Consider the following 22,598-nt stretch of genomic DNA (forward strand, 5'->3'; position numbering starts at 1 on the left):
CAAGGAATTCATTCTGCTTCTTTTCTATTAATTCTGTTGTACAAATTCTAATAATTCTGTGAAATTGTACAAATCTCTAATCAATTTGAAAATTATCCCGTGAGAAACAGATCCGTCTATATGGCTCTAGAACTCTGTATAGCCATAGAATTAAATCCATTTACCTGAACACCATTGGCTCTCATAGCCCATCTTCTTCCCCGTTAACTTTGGACTCCACTTTTATTTTATCCTGAATATTCACATGCAATTGGGCCTATTTTTGAATTGCTACTTTTGATCCATTAGTCTGTCTATATACTCACATGCCTCTACGACACTTTGAGCGTTACAGGTTTTATGTTTTAGTATGTTTTAGAACAAGCCCTCCCTTTCCAGGACCTTTTCAGGGTCTGTGTGTGTGTGTGTGTGTGCTAGTCTTACACATTTGTTCTACAAAATGAAGCTTATCATCAATAAATGTTCAGCTTCAGAAAAAGAACTGATAGTATTTTAAGGATCACATAAAATCTTTCTACATAGTCCCAGATTTTTAAACTACTGATTAGATTTGTTTAATGTTACAGGACTGATCAAGCTATTCCTTTCTCCTGATTGAATCTTGGTAAATTATATTTTTCCCTGGGAATCTGTCCCTTTCATCTAAGCTTCCAAATTTACTGGGTAAAGTTGATCAAGGTATTATTTTATTAATCTTTCAATCTCTGCTGTATCTATAATTATTTCCTTCTTTGGTTTGTGGTTTTTAACTGTTATTTATATGTTCTATGACTATCTGTGGGAGTTCTTTTTTTGTTTGCTGGGTTTTTTTTTTTTTTTTTTTGGTACTAGGGATCAAACCAAGGGCGTACGCAGGCTAGGCAAGGGCTCCACCACTGAGCCACACTCCCAGCCTGTACTTGTTCATTTCTTGTCATTCTACTGTGTATTTAGAAAAAAAAAAAAAAAAAAAAATTTTAACAGTGGGTGATCAATGATAAAACTAACCCAAACAGTAAAACAATTCAGTCAAGAGGCAGGGTATAAAATTAGATACAAAAATCAATACCATGCATATATAGAATAACCAGTTAGAAGACTTAATGGCAGACAAAACCTCCCACTTATGAAATAAATAGACTTAAATAATCAGGAATAAACTTAATTAGACATGCATAACACCTATACAAGGGATATTTTAAAATACTACCAACAGGGCACCAAGCTAGACATGAATAAATGGAAACACATCCCCTCCACATTGCAAAGGTGTCAGTTCTCCTTACTTAGTTAATGGTAAAACAATATAAATAAAAAACCAACATACTTTATTGGAATCAGAGAAGTTGATACTAAACTTCACACGGAAAAATAAACATATAAGAATAGACAGGAATACACAAAAAGAGAAAAATTATGAATGGGACAAGCCTTATCAGTCATTAAAACATATTATTGAAGTCTCTAAATTCAACAGTGTGATCCTGTCACAAGTAGACAATTAGACCATGGAGCAGAATAAAAACCCCAGAAAACACAAGCACATGTGGATCCTGCTCTGAATCCTGAGCAAGAAAAAGAACATTAGTGAGAAAACTGGTAATTTTCATAAAGTATGTAGTTTGGTTCACACCATTGTGTCAATGTTAATTTCCTGGGTTAGATAATGGTACCAGGGGTAATTAACATTAGAAGCTGGGAGAAGGGCTGGGGGTGGGTACTCTGTCACATTGATGCAGATACTAGAAGCAAGGACCATGAATTGTCACTACCCATGCTCCCTAAACTGTCCTTACTTCCAATTCTGACTGAACTTTTGCTTGGATTCTGTAAAATACATACTTTTAAAATAAATTCTCGTTCATGCTAAAATCTAATACACCAAAAAAAATTTTTTTTAATTCTTCAAATAAATATGTTTGTTGAGAGGGTCTTTTGAATATTTAGTCTGTCATATTATTACAAATAATACTTTTTTTTATGATAATCTGTACATTAGACTTCTCTTTTGAAGTTGTTTTTGGCAAATTATATTTTCCTTTAAAAAGTTATACACTAGCCCAAGTTTTCAAATTATTTTATTATTGTTGAGCAAAGTATAATTTATGACTCAATTCATTGCATCTGGTAGCTTTACCTTATTTCACCTGTTCTCTTATATTTGCTAAAATATTATATATTTTACCACATATTCTTAAAATGTTTTTAGTAAATCTATTTCCCCATTTCAAAAATAAATTTATCTTTGTGTCTGCTTTTTAAAGATTCATTTGCTGTCTTTTTCCTAATATCTTTTATTTTTATTTTTGATATACAATATAAGGGCTATGAATTTTCCTCTGAGCACGGTTTCATTTGAATCTGCTGAAACAAGTGTATTTTTAGGTATAAAATAAAATAATGCTTTTTAATGCTTTGCAGTTCCTCTTCAATCCAAGAATAGTTCAAGAGCTTAAAAAAAACACTTTAGATTGCAGATGGGCATTGCTTTCTGGTTATATTTTATTGCATTCACATCACTAAATGCCATCATTACCATTTCTCCATTGTGGAATTTATGGATATGCAACAGACAATAAATTAGGGGGGTAGTTCATGAACACTTGAATATAAGGTGTAGCCATCATTTTAGGAAAAAGTCTAGTACATATAAAATAGATATACCTTATTTCAATGTTCCCGTGTTCTAATTTTTATCACTTATCTGTCATCGACTGATGGTTGCATTAAAATCTCCAACTAGCTTTGTATGCTTCTTCCAGTATCTCCTATAGTTGACAATATGTAAATGGCCATTCTGTTACTTGTGCGGGTATCTATAACTATTATATTTTCACTGTTCAGGTGCCTTCTTTAGCATTATATAATGCTCCTTTATTCTTTTAATTCTTCTTCCTTTAGTTCAGCCTTCTCTGATATTAAGTCTACCACTGGTTTTCTTATTGGTTTTGCTTGTTTTTTCTTGCTCAACCTTTCTGAACCATTCTGAATCTTAGAACATGGAATTAATGTTTGCTTGACATTTTTGTCTTCTACTTATTGTTAAGTTTACTTTTCTTAACATGACAGATTTGTTTGGACTTATTAGTTTTAAAAAATTATTTTTGTGGTTTGGTTGTGTATACATGTGTTTTTTTCTCATAACTTTTTTTCACAAGTCTGAATTTTTCTTCAACAATGATCTCTTTTCATGCATTTTCACAGAATCCCCTAAAGTCCTCTATTTCTTTAGTCAATATATCTTAATTCCCTACTATAAGCAATGATTAGAAAATTTGTTCTCTCTACTGTCTTAATAATGGGATGTAAAAGTCATTTTCCTATTTCTATATACAAAAGCTCCTGATTTAAATGCCGGTCAATCATTAGCAGTTCAGTAAAAAATACTAACCAAAAACTCATACTTATTTTAGTTCTAGAGGATTTAGAAGACTTTGTTCACAGCATGGTACTAATGAGGTGGAAATCATGGGATCAGAGTTTAGTGTAAGACAGCTGAATTGGTTTTACTCTATGTATTGGGTACTTTCTGCAGGCTTAAAATATCAATGACTGCAAAGGTGCTCAGTTCAAAAGGTGTGAATGGATCAACACAAATTTATTGTCACTATTGAGAAATAAACTAAAAATGCTTAACAGCAAGTTGGTAGTAATAAGTTTGCTATTGAAGAACAGTACAGAAACGAGGATCATCACAATGTACATTAAACTCTACCAAGGTAAGTAGGTGGTTCCAAGGAAATAACCTCAGACTGGTATCATGCTAGAAGATATAAGGCAATCAGTCGGTCATGGGATAAATCTTATTTCCAGTGCACTTCAACCTATTCTACACATCAGTGGCTCCTACCAGTAGGTGGGCCTGCTTCTGTCTCCCAGGGAAGGTGTTCAAGGGAATGAGTGCAAACCTGCTCACTTGTTGGTTCCTGCCTTGCACAGTGGGTCGGCAGTAGTAGGTTTCCGTAACCACACCTGAGCTCAGCTGACCACCACAGCTCTCCAAACCCATAAGCCATCCGCCTCTCCCTGCTGCATCTCTGCTCTACATACTGGCCATACCAGAACATGTGCCATGCTCTGAACGAAGCATGCTTCCATCCTTGGAGGACTTCAGCCTCTCTTCTTCACTCACTGCCCGCTCATCTCTCAGGACTTGGAGCCATGTTTTTTGACACCTCCTTCTGCCTGGTTTTAAAGTGCCTCAACTGTACTGCCAAAACACTGAGAATCTTCTCCCAAACACCCCCACTGCAATACTTGTTTTTCCTGTCTCTTCCTCGTCAGACAATGAACCTCATGAAAGTAGGAATTCCACAGTACCCAGCTCCTAGTTGGGTTTGGCATAAAATGTGTTCTATACACATCTATTGAACAAAGAGTATTCCTAAAAGCCAAGACTTCAAGACTGCTGTTTTGCTAGCAGAGATGTTTAGCAAGATGTTGAAGGGTCCACCACTACCATTAACAACTCAAAACACATGTCCTTCCAGCTGAGGAATCTGTTGAACCTTAGTATACAAAGGACAATAGGGCAATACTTTTTTTTTTGAGACAGTATTTCACTAAGTTGCTGAGGCTGGCTTTGAACCTGCGATCCTCTTGTCTAAGCCTCCCAAGCCACTGGGATTACAAGTGTGCGCAGCACAGGATGGTCCTTTTTTATTGCCACAGACTTGGAAGTTTTTATTGTCTTTCCTTTGCTTTTGTCACTTTTGAAACAAAAATGGGTTGTAGTAAGAGGATGTCACAGAAACTGGCTACTTCCTTTCAATGATGTAGACAGAGAGGATGAACCCACACACAGTTGCTAAATAAACAGCCTACCAGGGGCATAAGCCAAGGGTTTAAGGGGTCTCAAGAGACAACTGGCCCTGGGCCCAATGACCCAGTTTATTTCTTCCATACATGGCCCCCAACAGTTCATTTATATTGTGAAGAGGCAGCAGAGGTACTGGTTGGGATCAGTCACTCTAATATCAGTGAGTTTGAGTCTGGGTAGACTCTAACTACAACTTTGAGCAAGTTAATCTGTACCTGTAAGCATATTTCCTTGCTTTAAAATGGACAAGTACCTACCTTGGTTGTAGAGGAATAAATGAAATGAAATGCTGTTTATAGATGGCATATAATCATTTGGTAAATATTCTCCATCATTTACCAGATGGTGGAAAGGTTCCAGTGGTTTCAAAGGGTATATCTAAGGGGCCCTGGAATATTCTCTAGGGAAGCTACTCCTTTCCTTAAGAGGTTCCCCAGGAGGACTGGATTAGTGCCAGTGTTCAGTAGATGTCTGTGAGCAAGGGACTAGGGCATGGCTCTAGTGGAAGTGTTTTACTTTGGCTTTCCAGCATCTGAGGTACGTTCCTGTTTGTGCCATTCTTCCATCCCCAGTGAAAGTCAAACACTGGAGATAGCCTCATCCTCACTTCCTACAGCTAGGGCATGACTACTAAGCAGACCCACCTGCCCCAGATATTGAACTAGAAATTAGTAATTTAAAGGAGCCAGGTACACATAAGATCCCTTCTGAGTGGAACCCCTACACATTCAAGTCAGGGTCGCATACAGTGATGGTAAAGTGGCAGGGTCAGTGCCTGTTTTAAACCCCCAATAAGTCAGAGTGAAAAGAGCATATGATGGGGGAGGGCGTGGCCCAAAGCTGTCTCTTCATGAGTAGCAGCTCTACCAGCTAGTACATAGGGCGGCCTCGCTTAGATCCTAATTTGATTAGCTAATCCTACTGTCTTAGTAGTTTGGAGGAACAGCAGAGAAGAAGGAAGCAACAGAGACCCTGAATATGCTCTCCTCGAAATTTATAATGGTTATTAATGAATCTCAGTGCCTCACTCTAAGTCCATGCTTTAAGTCAATGCATTAAGGTGGTATAGCAAAGGAATTCAATGGCACACAGGCATCAGGTGAAGTAACAGACAGAGGCAAGGCAGACATCCAGGCTGCTGGACTCACCTAACGATCTGCCTCTCTCTGAGAATGGAGAAAGTGCAAATCACTTCCTTTTCTGAAATCCTTTCTTTTCTGATCCTGCTCCCCTGATAAAGGAAGGGGTCTTACAACACCAGTATAATAAAGATCAACCCAAGGACTAAATATTGGCAGCTAGAAGTCACTACTGAACCCAGCAAGAACAACTTCAAAGGTGGCAAGGTTAACAGGCAGGTCTTAGACTAGTGGTCCTCAGCCCTTGCTGCAGTTTTTAAAAGAATGAACCTGTCGCCTCTTCCTCTTTTCGATATAATTGGTCTAGTTGGGGAATTCAGCTTTTTTTTAATGCTCCCCAGGTGATCCTCATGTGCAGCTGGAGTTAAGAAACCACTGCTTCAGTGGACTGCAGAACGAATGGGCTTGCAGGTAAGGGTGGTATACTCTAATGGTCTTTAATGGTAACAGGGGTTCAGAGCTGAGGAAGGGTAATCTGTTTGAAGAGGGTCTTTTAACACGTTGGGCTGCAAAGCTGTGTGACCAGACTGAGCAAAGCATCAATCAAGGGAGTGCAAGGGGTGCAGAAGGGCTCTCCCAGGCAGGACAGGCACTTGTAAGAACAGGTGGGGGTATGTGCAAACAGGAAGTGCTGCCTGATGCTGCTATCTGGCAGGGGTCACAAGGATTTGGAATGACTGCGCAAAAGCTGCTACCAACAGGAACAGGGTTAACTGAGATAAATACTGAGCAACTCAATCACCATCACTGTCATTTTGGGGGGGCATCAGTCTGCTTGGTCATAAAATTTCTTTCAAGGACTACAGGGAGGGACAAGATACAGAATCTATACACAGTGAAATGGGTTGATTTTAAGTTAAACCTACCACAGCCGTTTTTAAATTCTCTAGTATTAGCTTTCACTTTTCAATTAAAAAATCTGGGTGAACACTGCAAGGGTCAGAACTTTCAGAGAATGAAATTTACATAATTCATGTCATAAAACGTTTCCTGATCATTTCTAGTAACACTTAAGTTTTTTGGTTAGAGGTCATTTTAACTGATCTTCAAGATGGAAAAGAAAAATTGGTGTTTAAAAAGACAGCAACAATTGAAAAGACAGTTAAACAATTTACATGAAAACACCTAAAGAGACATCCTCCAGAACTCCTAGTACGCCTCTGCAGACACAAGAACTCCCTAACCACACAGATTCTCTGAAAAGGAACTTGGTTTCCTAGGCTCTGGCAACAAGCTCGGATCCAGTCTAATTATTAAAAATAAAATACAAAAATGGTCATGATGTGTTTTCAAAGCTTTAAGATTACAGTATCATTTTGAAATGTTGAATCCAGAGTCAGACAAGAAAAATAGCATATTGCTGTTAATGTCCAACCTCTGCAGACTCAACTAGCTGCAGTGTAAAACTCAGACAAGAATGTTAATGGAATTGTGGAAAACTAATTTTTGTATGCTCTGAAGTACTGAGATTAAGCATTAACAGATTACCAAAAACTGGAGATATCGATTACCTATATGCAATGTACCCTAGTTTTTTCCTTCCAATTTTTTTTTTTTTTTCGGGAGGGCACCACGATTGAACCCAGGGACACTTAACCAATGAGCCACATCCTCAGTTCTTTTTACTTTTGGAGACAGGTCTTGCTAAGTTGCTAAGGGTGGCTTTGAACTTGTGATCCTCCTGCCTCAGCATTCCAAGTCACTGGGATAAAGGCATGCATCACCACACCTAGATGAGTTTTCCATTTTTATGAGTCACACTTTAAAGGATTCATAGTTATCATGCTGAGTATGTGATGTTCCCTTGGAACTAAGATTTAATGAACAAATATGTTAATCTAATAAGCGGTTGTATCTTACACAACTCTTTTTATTGTCAAGAGTGAAAATGACTATCATTCAAAGACTAAATATCCACTGCTATATTTTTAAGCATTTAAAAAAAGTTATTTTCAACCATCTGAACATGGCCTTGATGGCATTTTCCTCCATATCATCCTTTCTCAGTATTTCCAATCTTTCAAGAGCTTGTGGGGGAAAAAATATGGGAAATAAAGACATTAATAGTTTCTGCAAAGAACCATATGCAAAAAATCTCTTACAGAGAGGAGTAAAGAGCAACTCTGAGCTTAGGCACATACTGGAGCATTAAAACATTTAATTGTGGCAAAGCGTGTGGTTCTCATATGTTGGCATGCACAGTAGTCCCCTGGAGGGCTTGCTAAAAGCTTGCTGGGCTAGTCTGATGATTAAAACACACTGCTGGTCTCGGGACCATACTTTGAGAACCTCTGCTCTATCTATGCATCTCCCCTCTCCCTGTGCCTTCCCACATCTTCATCTCACCAAGGTGAGATGGTCAGAGAATACTGAATCTATATAAGGGTCTTTCTATACTCTACTTTGGAAATTCCTTAGTCCCCAAATCTGACCATTGTGTTAAGTGATTTTATCTATTTACAGGAAAATTTGTTCTTTTGACCATAATCTGTTTGCTGGGTTTATTACAAATCTTAAAATCCACACTCCAATAATATTGCTCATCTTAATTTCTCTATCATACTGATGTTTCCAGGCATCTGACATTCATCCTTTTGTGATCTTAACAAAGGATCTGCTTAACAAAGCATCTGTGTCCTTTGTTTAGTGCCTTGTGGTGGAACTTAAAATTTTCCTCACCTTTGCCTTCTATTGTAGCTTTCTGATGGATTAGGAACTCCACTGACTGTTGCCAGCAAGAGTAATTCTGCTAAGAGGAATAAAAGATAAGGAAATACTGACAAGTAAAATTGGCAGCTCAAGCATCAGCAAAGGAGGCAGCCAACAAGAGCTAACTACTTTGACCACCCCTGCCACCATCCCATGACCCATGACCCATCCTCTGAACTCTGGCTCAACCAGACTGCACTCACAGCTGCTAGAGTAAGCCACTGTGCTCTCAGCTCAGGTAAGGTTCACAAGACGCACAGGGCACTGCATACAGCTTCTAATGTGGAGACTTGCACACAGCCTTCTCCCCCAGGAAGTGGAGGAGGAAACTGTGGCTTGGAATGAAGCCCAAAGAAGGCAAAGACCTAAAATGAATCCTGCATCCCAGGAACCTTCACCTGGAGCCCAAGTGAAGAGCCCAGCACATTAGCAAAGACAAGCCAGTCTAGCTCCTTTGTTTCCACAATGGCTTTCTCAACTCCAAATGGCTTCGGGGATAACTTGGCAGCATCAGGACTTCCTAGGCCAACGGAGGATGATATAAAACTATGTGCACAGTATCACTAATCCTGAAATGCAAAGCTATGCCAGATTAAACCATTTTGGATTCATAACTGGTGTAATTACTATCCGAGGTGTTGCGTTTTACTCAACAAAGGATGCCAACCACAAGTATCGCAGTGTAAACTTCACTTGAGCTTTGGGTCATTTGGCAAGAACTACGTTGCTTGGAGCCTATTTCACAGCCCAGAAAAACAATATTATCTGAAATCTGTAACTGAAATTGATTTCTAAAAAACTCAAGGCTAAATGTGGCCTATTTTCCAACCACCTACAACTCAGTATAAATTATATTCTGCCTCCTCCAAATTTGGAACCATGTAAACAAAACAGCTACTAATTTCCTCTTCTTATCAAGTCTTACCAAAAAGCAAAACAAGAGTTTTGATACAAATTAAGTTGTTCCTTTAAAATATTGTATCTGAGAAATAATCTCAAATTTCCTTAAATTCCTAAGTAAAACTTACTTTTTATGAACGGTCCTCATGCAAGTAGATAATGTCTTGACTTCCATTGTGGAAAACCCACAAAAGCTGGGTTCAGAGAATTTGTGCAGCCAGAACCCAGAAATAAAAATCATGAAACAGCTTCAGTTACTCTTTTTCTTTTTTTTTTAGTGGTGGGGGAGGGGGAGGGATACCAGGGATTGAAATCAGGGGCATACAACCACTAAGCCACATCCCCAGCCCTATTTTGTATTTTATTTAGAGACAGGGTTTCACTGAGTTGCTTAGCAACTCGCTTTTGCTGAGGCTGGCTTTGAACTCTCGATCCTCCTGTCTCAGCCTCCTGAGCCACTAGGATTACAGGTGTGCACCACCGGTGGCACCGGGCTTCAGTAATACTTTTGATCAGATCAAACATGTGAGCTCATGATTATCCTCAAAGTATATCATGCTATCAATTTTTTTTCAAAACTGATTATAAACCTGATTTTGAAACTATATCTCTTCTTGAAAGGCAACAGATTTGTCTTAATTTATAACATTATACATTATATTAAAATTAAAGATTTAAAATACACTTGATGCAATGGTTAGCCTCTGGCACTGGTTAATACAAAAAACAAGCAGAATAAGTTGATTAATAATTTTGCATGCACATTCAGCACCTTAAAATGAAGAACACAATTTACAACCCTGTGTTGGAAAGTATTTCTGTGCTTAATGTTCTATTCTCCTAGTCAACTAATTTTATCTTTCCATTTATTACAGGTAGATGTTGCATTCTTGATTGAGGGCTGTTGAAAGTGTTCAAAATGTATAGCAAAGCATGCTCAAGAAAGATGATAAACATTCATGCCAAACTAAACGTGGGTCTAAGACTGATTTAGATCTACAAAGGAAAAACAAAAGATTAAAACCCAAGGGAGAAAAGTCTGAAACTCTGGAATTTTAGTCCTGGCTTAGTTATGTGATAGGCCAGTCACTCAACTCTGTTTTTCATCTCTGTAAAATGGCATAACTTCACAGAGATGTTTAAAATGTAAATAAGGTTGTATATATAAATTATTTTAAATCATAGGTAGAAAGGTAGGCAACAGGTCATAAAGAAAAGATGCTGAAATATCTCTGCAGCTGAACTGTAGAGGTCTTACTAGGCCATGACAGGACCAATTATCTGAATGAATCACAGATCTTGGCACAAAGTAAAAAAGTTATGTCCATAGATTTCTCCCTTAAATCCAACTAAGTATGTTAGAAACACATGCCCTTGGTCACTGCGGGGACTAGGTGAGAATGCACGTGACAACAAAACTAGCTTCATCACTAAGACAATTCAGTGGTGCCATTTTATATCTGACAGACATTACATTCCCTGTATTTCTTGAGTATGGTCTTGGACTCCCTGTCAGTACACTCATTCCTGCCTGAGAGCCAGGGATATTCCCAAGGGTGCTGGCTAACTTCAGCATTACCCCCCTCCCATTCCATGGGCCCCTCCCTCCACTATTTTCCTTGTTATGGTTAACTGACATGTTCTCGGTCTCACATAAAGTGCTCTGTAAACTGATCTCCAAGTTCCCCTTTCCAACCAGATTCCTACCTATCCACCAAGAAATTCTGGAGTTTTCATGATAAAAACAACACTTTGTAAAAGAAACACAATAAAAAAACCCACCATTAATTACATTCTGCATGGGAGAAAAGAGAGAATCACACTTTGGGCAAGGTGGTGCTGTTCCACTCAGCACCTCTTTAAGACAGAAAATATCTAGGTGCTGGGGTGGATGCTCCTCTCCTACGTGACCAGAGCAGTGAGCATGGAAACAAACAGTTTCCATGCATTTCAGAGTAAAAGCACTCAATTTGTACAAAAAAAGAGCCCTTCTGTCAACCAGGCCCCTGAATGACACTCTTGATAATACTTTTTGAGAAAGTGTGGCTTTCTCCAGCAGCTCCAGGCAGTTACTTATTCCTCACTTTGACAAAGTAGCATCCAACTTCAGGCACGACTGTATATCTACCTTTGCACGAAGCTGAGCCGACATAAACACACCAACTACAAAGGCAAGTCAAAAAGACACATCTTCTTACCAAAGCATGGCCCCAAGAAGCCATAATTATAATAGAGTATAAATTTCTGCTGCAAGTTACCAACTTTTAACACTAATAATCAAGTCCCACTTAGGACATAAAGGTTTACACTGTAACATGAAATAGACATAATCCATGACTATTTTAAGTTTGCTGTATACCTAAACCATCTTTCTCATTATACCAATCTGTAAGTATAAATATGTCCTCTTTCATTAAAACATGAACTTTGAAGATAAGGTGAAGTACCATGCAGCTGCTGGTGATCCCATCAGATCATCTGCAGAAAAACTGAAGAAGTTCCCAACGGCCACACTGATGGTGTCTCTTTTGAGAACTTGGTGGATACAGCTTATTGGCACTCTAAATGAATCAAGACCTGGCTCAACGCAGGCCTTATCTCCTACAAACACAATTCCATTCAGGAATGTGGAACTGGCTGCAAATTTGGGACTTCATCAAGTGATATTAAAAGCTCTTCACAAAAAGGTATGCAAAAGCAGTTACTAGTTTTTCAAGAACAAAGACATACCTGCAAATAGGCAACAGCTCTGTAAACAGAGCCGCAGGTAAATGGTGGGACAGCAATAAAATAACAGATACAGCACAGGATGACCTTTTTTTTTTTTTTTTTCCTTTTAAAATTGTTGCCTCAATACTTTACTAGCTTAATAAAAAGATTCCCACAACATGATTTTCTAAGAGTCTGCCACTGTGTGAAGAGGAGCCTGTCCCGGTGATAAAAGGACGGGGAAGGACTACACGATACGAAGTCTGTCGCTTCTTTCAACACCAAGTCAGCTCCAGGTGGGTGAACAGTGCTCTCTAGCTGCATCCAGGACTCTTTTCTTGTGGCATTTTAAAAAATGTAGCTGTAATTGAGTCAGTGGCTTTCTCTGTGGCAGAGGTCCTGACCAACCACTCAGAGTGTGGGGACTTCTGGGCTTGTGCTGCAGGTGTGGCTGGCTCCATCAAATCCAAGTGAACTGGTTGCAACAATAAAAGCAAAGAGGAAAACAATCAAGGGGAGACAAATCAGAATGAGAAATTAGAATGAGAGACACTTGGAAATAAAATTTTTTGAATCCTTACATTCCATGTCCTATTAACCAAGTGCCCCATAGGTTTCTTCTTCACTCACTCACTCACTCACTCATGCATGCAATTCATTTATTTTGAGACACAGTCTAAGTTGCTGAGGCTGGTCTCAATCTTGTGATCCTTCTGCTTCAGCCTTTCAAGTAGCTGAGATTACAGGAATGTGCCAAGCTACGTGGCTCTTTATTCTTTATGGAAACCAAAAGGCAAGTAAAATCTACAAAAAAAAAAAAAAAGGGGGGGGGGGTTCAACTAAACAAATTAATAAATTCAGCAGTACAGATTCATAATGTAGGAAATATCACTTATTGAGCACTTAGGTGCCAGGCACTGTACCACTAAATACTTGAACACTTGTGACCCGATTTCTTAATGCAAACTCTCAGAAGTAGATATGATCACCTCCATTTTCTGAATCAAGAAACGGAGGCATATAGACAGACCAAATAACTTGTTCAGGGATGCAACAAAGCTGCTGAAGTAGCAACAGATTCTAGATCTACACCCTATGCTCTTTATGCCATACCCCAGTCTGCCAATGTGACAGTGTCCCCAACAAATACTATACAACAAGGAAAATGACACAAAAATAACACAATCAGGCACAGTGCTTTTCAACAAAGTTACTAAAGACATTCTGGACAGAATAAGCATTGCTTATGCTTGGTTGTGCTGGCTGTTTTAGAACATTCAGCATTCTGAATCCTATCCACTGAATGCCAATAGCATTTCCCCACCTCCTACTATGACAACCATTTTCTTCACATTTCCAAAAGTCTCTGAATAGAGTAGTATGAACTACCGTCATCACCACTCTATTGAAAATGAGTATACACATATAGCAAAACACAGTAAAGTTTAAATTTTACCCTGTCATCCAATAATCCGACTCCCAGAAATGTAATCTAATCTATAATAGTAATTTCCAAATGTAGATCACAAAATTAATTTAATGGGTCATGATCAGTATTCCTTTTTTCCTCAGTGAAAAAAAAAAAAGAAAATATCAGAGCATACCCAGAATTTATTTCAGATTTACATGTACACCACAAATATATTCAAACACAAATTTTTTACTATGGTTAATAAATACAAAACCATCTTGAAAACTATTATGCCATATCACATACACAAAAGTTTTTAAAAGCAATGGGCTGTTTCAAATGTTTTGTAATCTTAACCAGAGCAGCAAGAAATACATCTGACATTTCAAATCTCTCTCTCTCTCACATACGCACTCACACAAACTCATGCATACATATTCATATTTAACAGAAAAAAGAATTCACAAAACTATACCTATCCTTTCTAAACGGTCACCAAACCATAGTTAAACACTCAACCCTCAAAAAAATTGGTGCATTGTGTGTGTGTGTGTGTGTGTGTGTGTGTGTGTTCCCTCTGAAAATTTTAATTTAAAATATTTTGCAGTGGTGGGGATTAAATTCAGGATCTCACCCAAGGTAGGCCAGAGCTCTACCACTGAGCTATATCCCCAGCACTGTGACATTTCTTTATTATGATAAAATATTGATAAAATTTACTGTCTCAACTATTTTTTTAGGTAGGGGGTACTAGAATTGAACTCAGGGGCACTCGAAAACTGAGCCACACCCCTAGTCCTATTTTGTATTTTATTTAGAGACAGGGTCTTACTGAGTTGCTTAGGGCCTCTATTTTGCTGAGGCTGGCTTTGAACTCACAATCCTCCTGCCTCAGCCTCCAAAGCTGCTGGGATAACAGGCATGTACCACTGCGCTCAGCTGTCTTAACCATTTTTAAGCAGAGTTCAGTAGCATTAAGTTCATTTCACACCATCACCACCAGAAATTTTTCATCATCTCAAATGGCAGCTCTGCACTCATTAAGCAATACCTTAATTCTCTTCCTCCCCTAGCACTGGAAAATGAGGGGGGCAGGGGGGCCATGTGTTTACTTTGTGAAAAACTGGAATTTGCATGCCAGTAGCTCTGATCTACTACTCTGATAAAGAAAATCATTTCGAGGAAATGAAGCCTGGTTTTCATCTGAGTTATGTTCCTTAGCTAATTAGTCTCAAATTTAGGAGAAAATAATCATTTTTTTGTCTTTTCCAAGTATATTCTTAAGAGGATATTCAGGAGTTCACTTTAACATGAGATGGAGACTTGCTGGGCAATCCCTGTCCTGGGGTATCAGTCCTGGAAGCAGGTTTGCATGCTTACTCACTAAAGTCCAGGGTGTGACTCTGTGTACTAGACACCTGCATGCAATAAAGGTGAGGGAAGATGTAAGAGAAGAAAATAAAGGTGCTGCCCTTTCAAGAAGGGTCTACTGAAGAGCATTATGAGAGGGGTCTTTTCCTGGCCTTTTGTTATTATTAGATAAAAAGACAAGAAAGACTCACTGTTCCTTCCTGCTCTTTACCTCTATAGCCTTATTAATATCTTTAAATTCAATTTCAACTCAAAACTTTCTACCAGTGGGGGAGGGAGGAAACGGAAAAGATTTGTGGCTGCATGTTTAAGAAAGAAGCTGAATTCATCACAATGACAGGGGAGAGTGTTGGCAGAGATCTGAGCTATTTATTCTTTTAGGAAAATCCTATAAAGAATGACACAAGGAAGCCTCTATCTGCAGTCTTGTTCATCACACTGGTGAAGAGTCCGATAACAGATGTATGCAGGAGCGTGATTTAGTGCCAGGAGCTGGCCCCTGATGTGTATTAATACAGCGGCAAAGCAGGACGCACCTCTCTTCATCACTCATTTCTATAAAAGAGGTGGAATCCGAGATGGCCCGATGTTGGGCAGAGCAAGCCCATTTGTTCTACTGACTGATGGCGCAGGCTCAGGCTATGTCCTTCACCTCCATGGGGCACTCAGGTTGTGGGTAGAAAAAAAAAAGAAAATGCTCAGTGAAGCAGGGCTTAGTCAACAAGTGAGAGGAGAACAGTTTGGTTCTATAGGGGAAATGTTTAATGCTAAAGTCTTGTTTAACTCCCCCCCAATATATTTCCTGATTTGAATATGGAATAAGCATTTTAAACTACTCCCAATGGTTCTCTTTTTATATAGAATTAAAAACTAAAAACAGAAGTTGATATTAAGGAGGAAAAAAAGACAAGAAAGGAAGCTTTGTTTTAATACTTTGAATACCAGAGACTGGATGAGGAACCGAGTTTTGATGTAGGGTCACAGTATGGAACCAATTCTACTCTCCACAAGAAGCAAAACATCTACAGTGTGTAGAGGGCAGCTCTGCAGGTCCTAGACTCTAATTTATTAATCATGTGAACTTGCAGAAGTGATTTAAGTCTCAGTTTTTTTTATGTATAAATGAGAATAAAAATAGCATCTATCTTATAAAGCTGCTGCAAAGTTTAAGGAAATAATACATGCAAAGTATTCAGTGAAGGGCTTGGCCATATGGCCATATGAAAAGCACTACATAAATTCATCATAATCATTAAACCTGTGATTAAGATTATCCTATACGAACCACCAAGAGGCAATCATCTCAAACAGAAGCTCAAAGAGGATAATTCAAGAGTATGCTGAAACTCACAAAGTAAAGGGTAGAGTTTCATACCTGCCTGGACTTTACTCTTTATTTATCTGTCAACTGTGCTGACCTGTATAATATATGGCACAGGCTGAGTAACCCTTAATAAAAATGCTCAGGACCAGCTGTTTCAGATTTCAGTGTCATCCCCCCCCCATATTTTTGGAACATTTGCATATTAATAGAGTGATATCTTGAGGATGGAACCCAAGTTCCAATAGCAAAATTCATTTTTGTTTCATAAACACATTATATGCATAGCGTAAAAGTAATTTTATACAGTATTTTTACTGGGTCTGCATTTTGACTGCAACCTGTCACATGAGATTGGGTGTAGAATATTCCATTTATGGCATATCATGTCAATGCTCAAAAACGTCTCAGATTTTGGAGCATTTCAGATTTCATATTTTTGGATTTCGAGTGTTCAACCTGTATTTTCTAAGGAAAATAAAGCAATTTATGATGTGCCCAATATCCAATGTATATTTTTTAACAATACTGGGCTTGAACCCAGGTCCCTAGATATGGTAGGCAATGCTCTACCACTGAGCTACATTCCCAGCCCTTCTGTTAAACTTTATTTTGAGATAGGGTACCACTAAATTGCCCAGGCTGGCCTTAAACTTGCAATCCTTCCACCTCAGTCTCCCAAGGAGCTTAAGATCCAATATTTTTGACAACGTGCGTGCAGTAAAATATATAAATCTTAAGTGTCTAGGTTCAATAATCTTCACAGAAATTATGCAGATATTTAAATACCATGTAACCCCTACCTGGTTCATGATATGTCGCATTTCCAGCACCCCAGGTTTTTTGGTATCCTCTCTTGGTCATTACCTTCCAACAAATACAACCACTATTTTGGCTCCTACCAAGTAGTATTAGTTTTGAACAGAAAACTAATAAGTTTTAACTTGAAAAATTGTTTTTTTATTAAAAATGTCATGACCTGTAAAATACTACCACTCTATTATACATAAAGATAGCAAGAATGTATCACTCTGCACACCATATAAGAAAGTAAATGGAACCATGATTCCCTGACTACTTACCAAACTGCCACCCCAAATGAATTTTCATTAACTTGAACCCAATTTCCTGTCTGTGAACAAAAGTCAGATGACTGAAGATTGCTAATAGTGGAATATAAGGTTTCAAAATCTAGAAAGCCATGTGACACAATGAAAGGCACAGACTTTGGGCTTAGAGAGAACTAGGCAAATTACTTCTCAATATGTTTTCCTAAGTAAAATGGGAATAAAATGACCTATCTTATTGTAAAGATTACACGAAAAGGTATATGAACCATATAATTTAGTGCCTGAAACACAGTAAGTGCTCAATAGCTGGTAACTACATATAATCACCTGCACTGGGGCTAGACAGAGATGCTGCAGCCACAGGTTTCCGTTTCCTCTTGATGTCACGTGAACATGGTGGTCCCCAATGTACGTTTGGCTGCCTGCAGAAAGAAGAGAAAATGTGCTTTTAACTTTGTACTTATTATAAAAAAGGCATTATGTTCAAGCCAGATGAAATCCATGACCCATTATAGACATATACTAACAAAGTGGGCACCACATGTCACCGAGTGTTGGCATAAGAGTATTCAGCAATTAATCAAAACTCACTCTTTACCCACAATGCACACCACTCTAAACATTTTCACCTGACCTCAGAGTAGCAGACATTCAAGATTAATTTCAATAACTATGTTTTATTATCACATGCTGATTTTTATACAATTATTTTTCAAGAAAATGATAACTGCAATTGTTCTAAATTCACTAATGAAATACCTACTCCCAAGTGATAATATATTGAAAAGTTTAATGCTGCATGAACACAGATATTCGCATAGAATTTTAATAGGAAGTTTAACCCTTCTTCCACTATATATTTGGATTTTTAATTCTGTCTCTATCACAAGTTAAATAAGTTGGTTTCTGAGATTTTTAAAAATATGAATTATGTACCAATATTATGCCCCCTCAACTGAATATTTAGCTTATTTTTAAAAACAACAGACCGAGAACTTAAAATATAAGGGAAAAAAAGATTCTCTGAAAGAGGATAGACTTCTGCAGTAGCTAGCTAAGATGCTATTTTAGTTCAACACTGTTTCCCACTCCACCTTTCTCTTAATCTAGACAGATCCTGACCCTGTTTAAGGACCAAGTAAAGTTTCACCTTTACATAAACCTTTTGAACATCTAAAGTCTTATCGACCATGAATCATTAATTAACTGGTGTAAATATATCTCATTTTCCTAATGAGGCTTTATCTCCTTGAGATTAAGAACAGCAAGCCTGAGAACAAGATCCATATTTACACTTCTTTCAAAATTTTCCGATGATCTATCAACATCAGCACGAAGCACATACCTTTGTCAGGTATGTATTGATTAGAACTGTTAAGAATGAAAATTCCAGTGAGCTGGGGGTAAATGTTCAGTGTAGAGCACTTTCTTAGTATGAATGAGTCCCTGAGTTCACCCCAACATCTCAGGGAAAAAACAGAAAAAGAATAAAAATTCTAAAAATCAAATGGCCAACAGAATACTTAGAAATGGTTAAAATAGTAAATTTTATATATGTTTTACCACGATGTTAAAAAATAGCTGGGTGCAGTGGTATAAGCTTGTAATCCCAGCTGCTTGGGAGGCTGAGGCAGGAGGATCATGAATTCAAAGCCAGCCTTAGCAACTTAGCAAGTCACCAAGCAACTTGTTGAGATCCTGTCTCTAAATAAAATACAAAAGGGCTGGGGATGTGGCTCAGTGGTGGAGTGCTCCTGAGTACAATCTCTGGTACCAAAAAAAAAAAGCCAAAGTATGAAACATATAAGAAAGAATCTAATAAAATTACACAAGATGAACCCCTAATCGGCAATCCCAGCTGGGGATCAAGTCTCATGGCTTAATAGTCTTAAAACTGGAACCTCAAATCTAAGAGAACCTAGGTAGCAAGGCAATAAGACAACAGTCAAATGGACAGATTTTCCTATTCAGCAGGTCCTCAATCTGGCAATTTCCACAGCACATGTATACAAATACATGTTTCTCTTAACATGTATTAAGCCAAAGCTTAAGAGTTGATTTACCTTAAACATGAAAATAAAAATTTGACTGGAATCCTAGGAAGTTTTCTTAGAATGGAAAAAATGTTATAAGGTAAGATTTACAATATAAAGCTAGTGGTCTAGAAAATTCCATCCAAACCACTTTTTTTTTTTTTGCGGTGCTGGGGATTGAACCCAGGGCCTTGTGCTTGCAAGGCAAGCACTGTACCAACTGAACTATATCCCCAGCCCCCAAATCACTTTTTATTGATCACTCCTCCCTATATGGAAAAAAGTTAATTTTAAGTTATATATTCCATGAATAGTCAATTCTGAAAGCTGAAATAATTAATTCTGAATAAACATGTGAAGTAAATAGTTCATTTCTCATACCCTACGTAGATCCAGGAAATGAGTCTAAAATCAGCATGTTGATTTAGTAATAAATTAACACAGATGACAAAGCATCAAAGTTACTTCAGTCTGAACAGAGAGGAGGTAATTCCCCTTCAAACCAGGAACAGGTAGAAAAGAAAGTAGCACTACGAAATTGTGTTCCTCAGCCAAAGAGAAAAGTGTGCACAATCGTGCTTCCATTTTTCCATCAACAAGGTACTTGGGTACAAACTCCCAAGAGCTTTGACCTAATTCAACCATGCTTAGCTGCACATATTAAAGAAAGGGAAATAAAGTCAAAAGATAACTGTTTGTACTCCTGCTTCTTTCTTCTTTACCTAAGCTCACTAAAGAAACCTCCAGAACGCCTCAGAGTAAGTGTTAACACCACTCCTTCAACCTAAACTGTTATTAGACTTCGGAAGGTAGGGTGTGGGAGGGAAAGGACAGTGACTAGAATTAGTATGGGGAGATTTGGGGTTCTTTCTGATAATATTTACTTTTTGATCTGGCTGCTGGTAACTTAGTTGTGACTTTGACAATTCATCGAGTATATACATCTTTGTATATACGTAAAAATTGCTTCTTCAAGATCAATATTCACAATATTCTGAGTTTTATGAGAAAAGCACAAGCACAATGAGAAGCATAAGGAAAGTACTCAAAAGGACGTTAAGACACGAATTCCTAGAAGGTCACCTTGGACTGAACTCAGTCCTATCTTTTTTCACATTTCTTCCATCATCTTCCTGGCTTTGCGGGCTTCATCATGTCAGCAACAAGGTTCAGGGCCAAGGTCTCAAATCCTTTATGGATCTTACACTTTTAAGGAAGGACATATTTTGAATAAAAAGATGAAGCTATTAATGCACTAAAATGTTTATAAATTTTTGTATTTAAAAAAATATTTTAGCAAAATGAAAATAGCATTATTTACCTATTATTATGCACACAGGTTATTAAACTACACTTCCTTGTGTAACATCCTCTGGAGGCCACCTGTGGACTCACTGGTTCAGCCGGTCCTCACGCTTCTCTACCCTGAGGTGATGGTTCTTTGGTGCTCTTTCCTGCTCTGCTCAGTAACTACGCACTTTAGGGTTTAAATGACCCGACTGCTAACCACCAGCCTGTTATTTTTCTCGGCAGTAAATGGTTAACATTTACCATGCCATTCCTACTTGTAATTGTTGCCTTGAGCACACCAAATCCTCCAAATTTTGTAAATTCCTCTGGTTAAAATTTAGGAAAGAACTGTAGCTTCCTAAAGAAACCGAAGTAACAAGCTTGTTAAGACAATAACCTTATTTTGTTGAAAAAGTATGTTCTTTTCGTGTGGACTATTTTCTTTCTATTCAGCAGTTTTGGTTCTTGCGTTATTCCCTGATTTTACTAAACACCTACTCTGTGCCAAGCACTGTACTAGACATGAGGATACAGTGACAAAACCGATCATCTCTGCCTTAAATGGGTCTTTTAACCAGTCCTATGTGCAGCTGCACAGTTCTTCTGCTTACAGGAAACAAATAATGGAGGAACAGAGGCATCAACAGAAAGGCAAGTTCACTTCTAAAACTCAGCTGAAATATGTCTTTCCTCTTAAAACACTTCTCTCAAGACCCATCTCCAGGTTGGAGAGCTTTTCATAGGAGGCAGAACAGCAGCGTAGCTCTGGGCTGAGTACTTGAAGGACATTTTTTTGCTTTCTACATCCCTTACTTGGTTTGGAGAGGCAAGAAGAGAAACTATTAAACTGTCATAAAAGGACACTAAGCTATTTCTCTCCTTTTTTGATTTTAAGTAAATGCTTGTATTTAGGTTGTGTTTATAGCCCACATGAGGACTCCATCTGCTTGGGAAGAACCTCATAGGACAAAGAAGGAAGCAGAACCAGAAAAAGCCTGGGGAAAGTAAGAAAGAAGCTGGGTGCTTGAAGCAAAAGGATGTAAAGGTGAATGGAATTGGAACCAGCATACTGTAGAGCACACCGAGAACACCAAGATGGCCTGCTTGGGAGTAAAGAATATTAGGTGTGGGACTAGATGGGACCCTCATGTTATTTTGTAGAACCTGAGCATGTGGGTAGCAATTGCTGCAGCCTTCACTTCCTATTCAAGAGGCAGTTCCAGGTTTATTTTAAATTACCAAATAATTCCATATCATCAAGTGTCTACATAAAAAAATTTAGGAAGGGGAAGATAAATAAAGAGGTTGATTTTCTCCCCATACCCATTTTCATTTAGGGGTAGTCAACTACCTGGCTCCCTTTCTTTTTAATATATTACTTATTTAATGTGTGTAATTTTACTGTGACAGTACCACTCTTTACCCTCATGAAATGGAAACTGAAGAGGGATGATGCACAAATGAGGTAGCAGAAAGGATTAGGAAAAAGAGCTGAAGCTTCACCAACAGAGACCTTTCCTATAGGCAGAAAAGGCAGAAGAATTAACCAGATTTTTAAAAATTCTCTTGCAAGAGCAGTACATAGTTGTTCCTGTGTTGCAAACCAGGGAGGAGAAGGATCTTTCAGCCATTCAGGATACAACAGAAGCTAAGCAGAATAAGCTAACAGCTTTACCATCTAAAAACTTCACTTAATTAGTAGCAAATAGTTACCAGAATCATATAATATATGGAGCATTTACAAAATACACATGCCCCATCAAGATCCTTACTTAGTAGGCTGGAGTGGGAACAGAATCAGTGATATATTTATTTTGAAATTTGTCCTGAGATAATTCTGGTTAAGT

At 38.1% G+C, this 22,598-nt stretch overlaps 1 protein-coding gene across 11 annotated transcripts in view; it reads right to left on the bottom strand.

The window, feature by feature from the left end:
- Positions 1-1,001: 1,001 nt before the first annotated feature.
- GPATCH2L (G-patch domain containing 2 like) overlaps positions 1,002-22,598 on the bottom strand; it is a 59,180-nt gene continuing 37,583 nt past the window's right edge. For 3 of the 11 annotated variants that reach the window (XM_079126571.1, XM_079126574.1, XM_079126573.1), the window contains exons 9-10: positions 17,756-17,850; positions 1,002-12,730 (exon numbers count right to left, since the gene is read on the bottom strand). In XM_079126571.1, coding sequence (XP_078982697.1) covers positions 12,570-12,730; positions 17,756-17,850 — 256 coding nt within the window. In that variant the 3' untranslated portion in view covers positions 1,002-12,569. Of the gene's footprint in view, positions 12,731-15,573; positions 15,702-17,440; positions 17,491-17,755; positions 17,851-22,598 lie in introns of those variants that run through there. The other 8 variants (XR_013761752.1, XM_079126575.1, XM_079126578.1 and 5 more) reach the window with 8 other exon arrangements.

The sequence above is a fragment of the Sciurus vulgaris genome (assembly GCF_902686455.1).
Source record: "Sciurus vulgaris genome assembly, chromosome: 2".
Taxonomy (NCBI): Eukaryota; Metazoa; Chordata; class Mammalia; order Rodentia; family Sciuridae; genus Sciurus; species Sciurus vulgaris.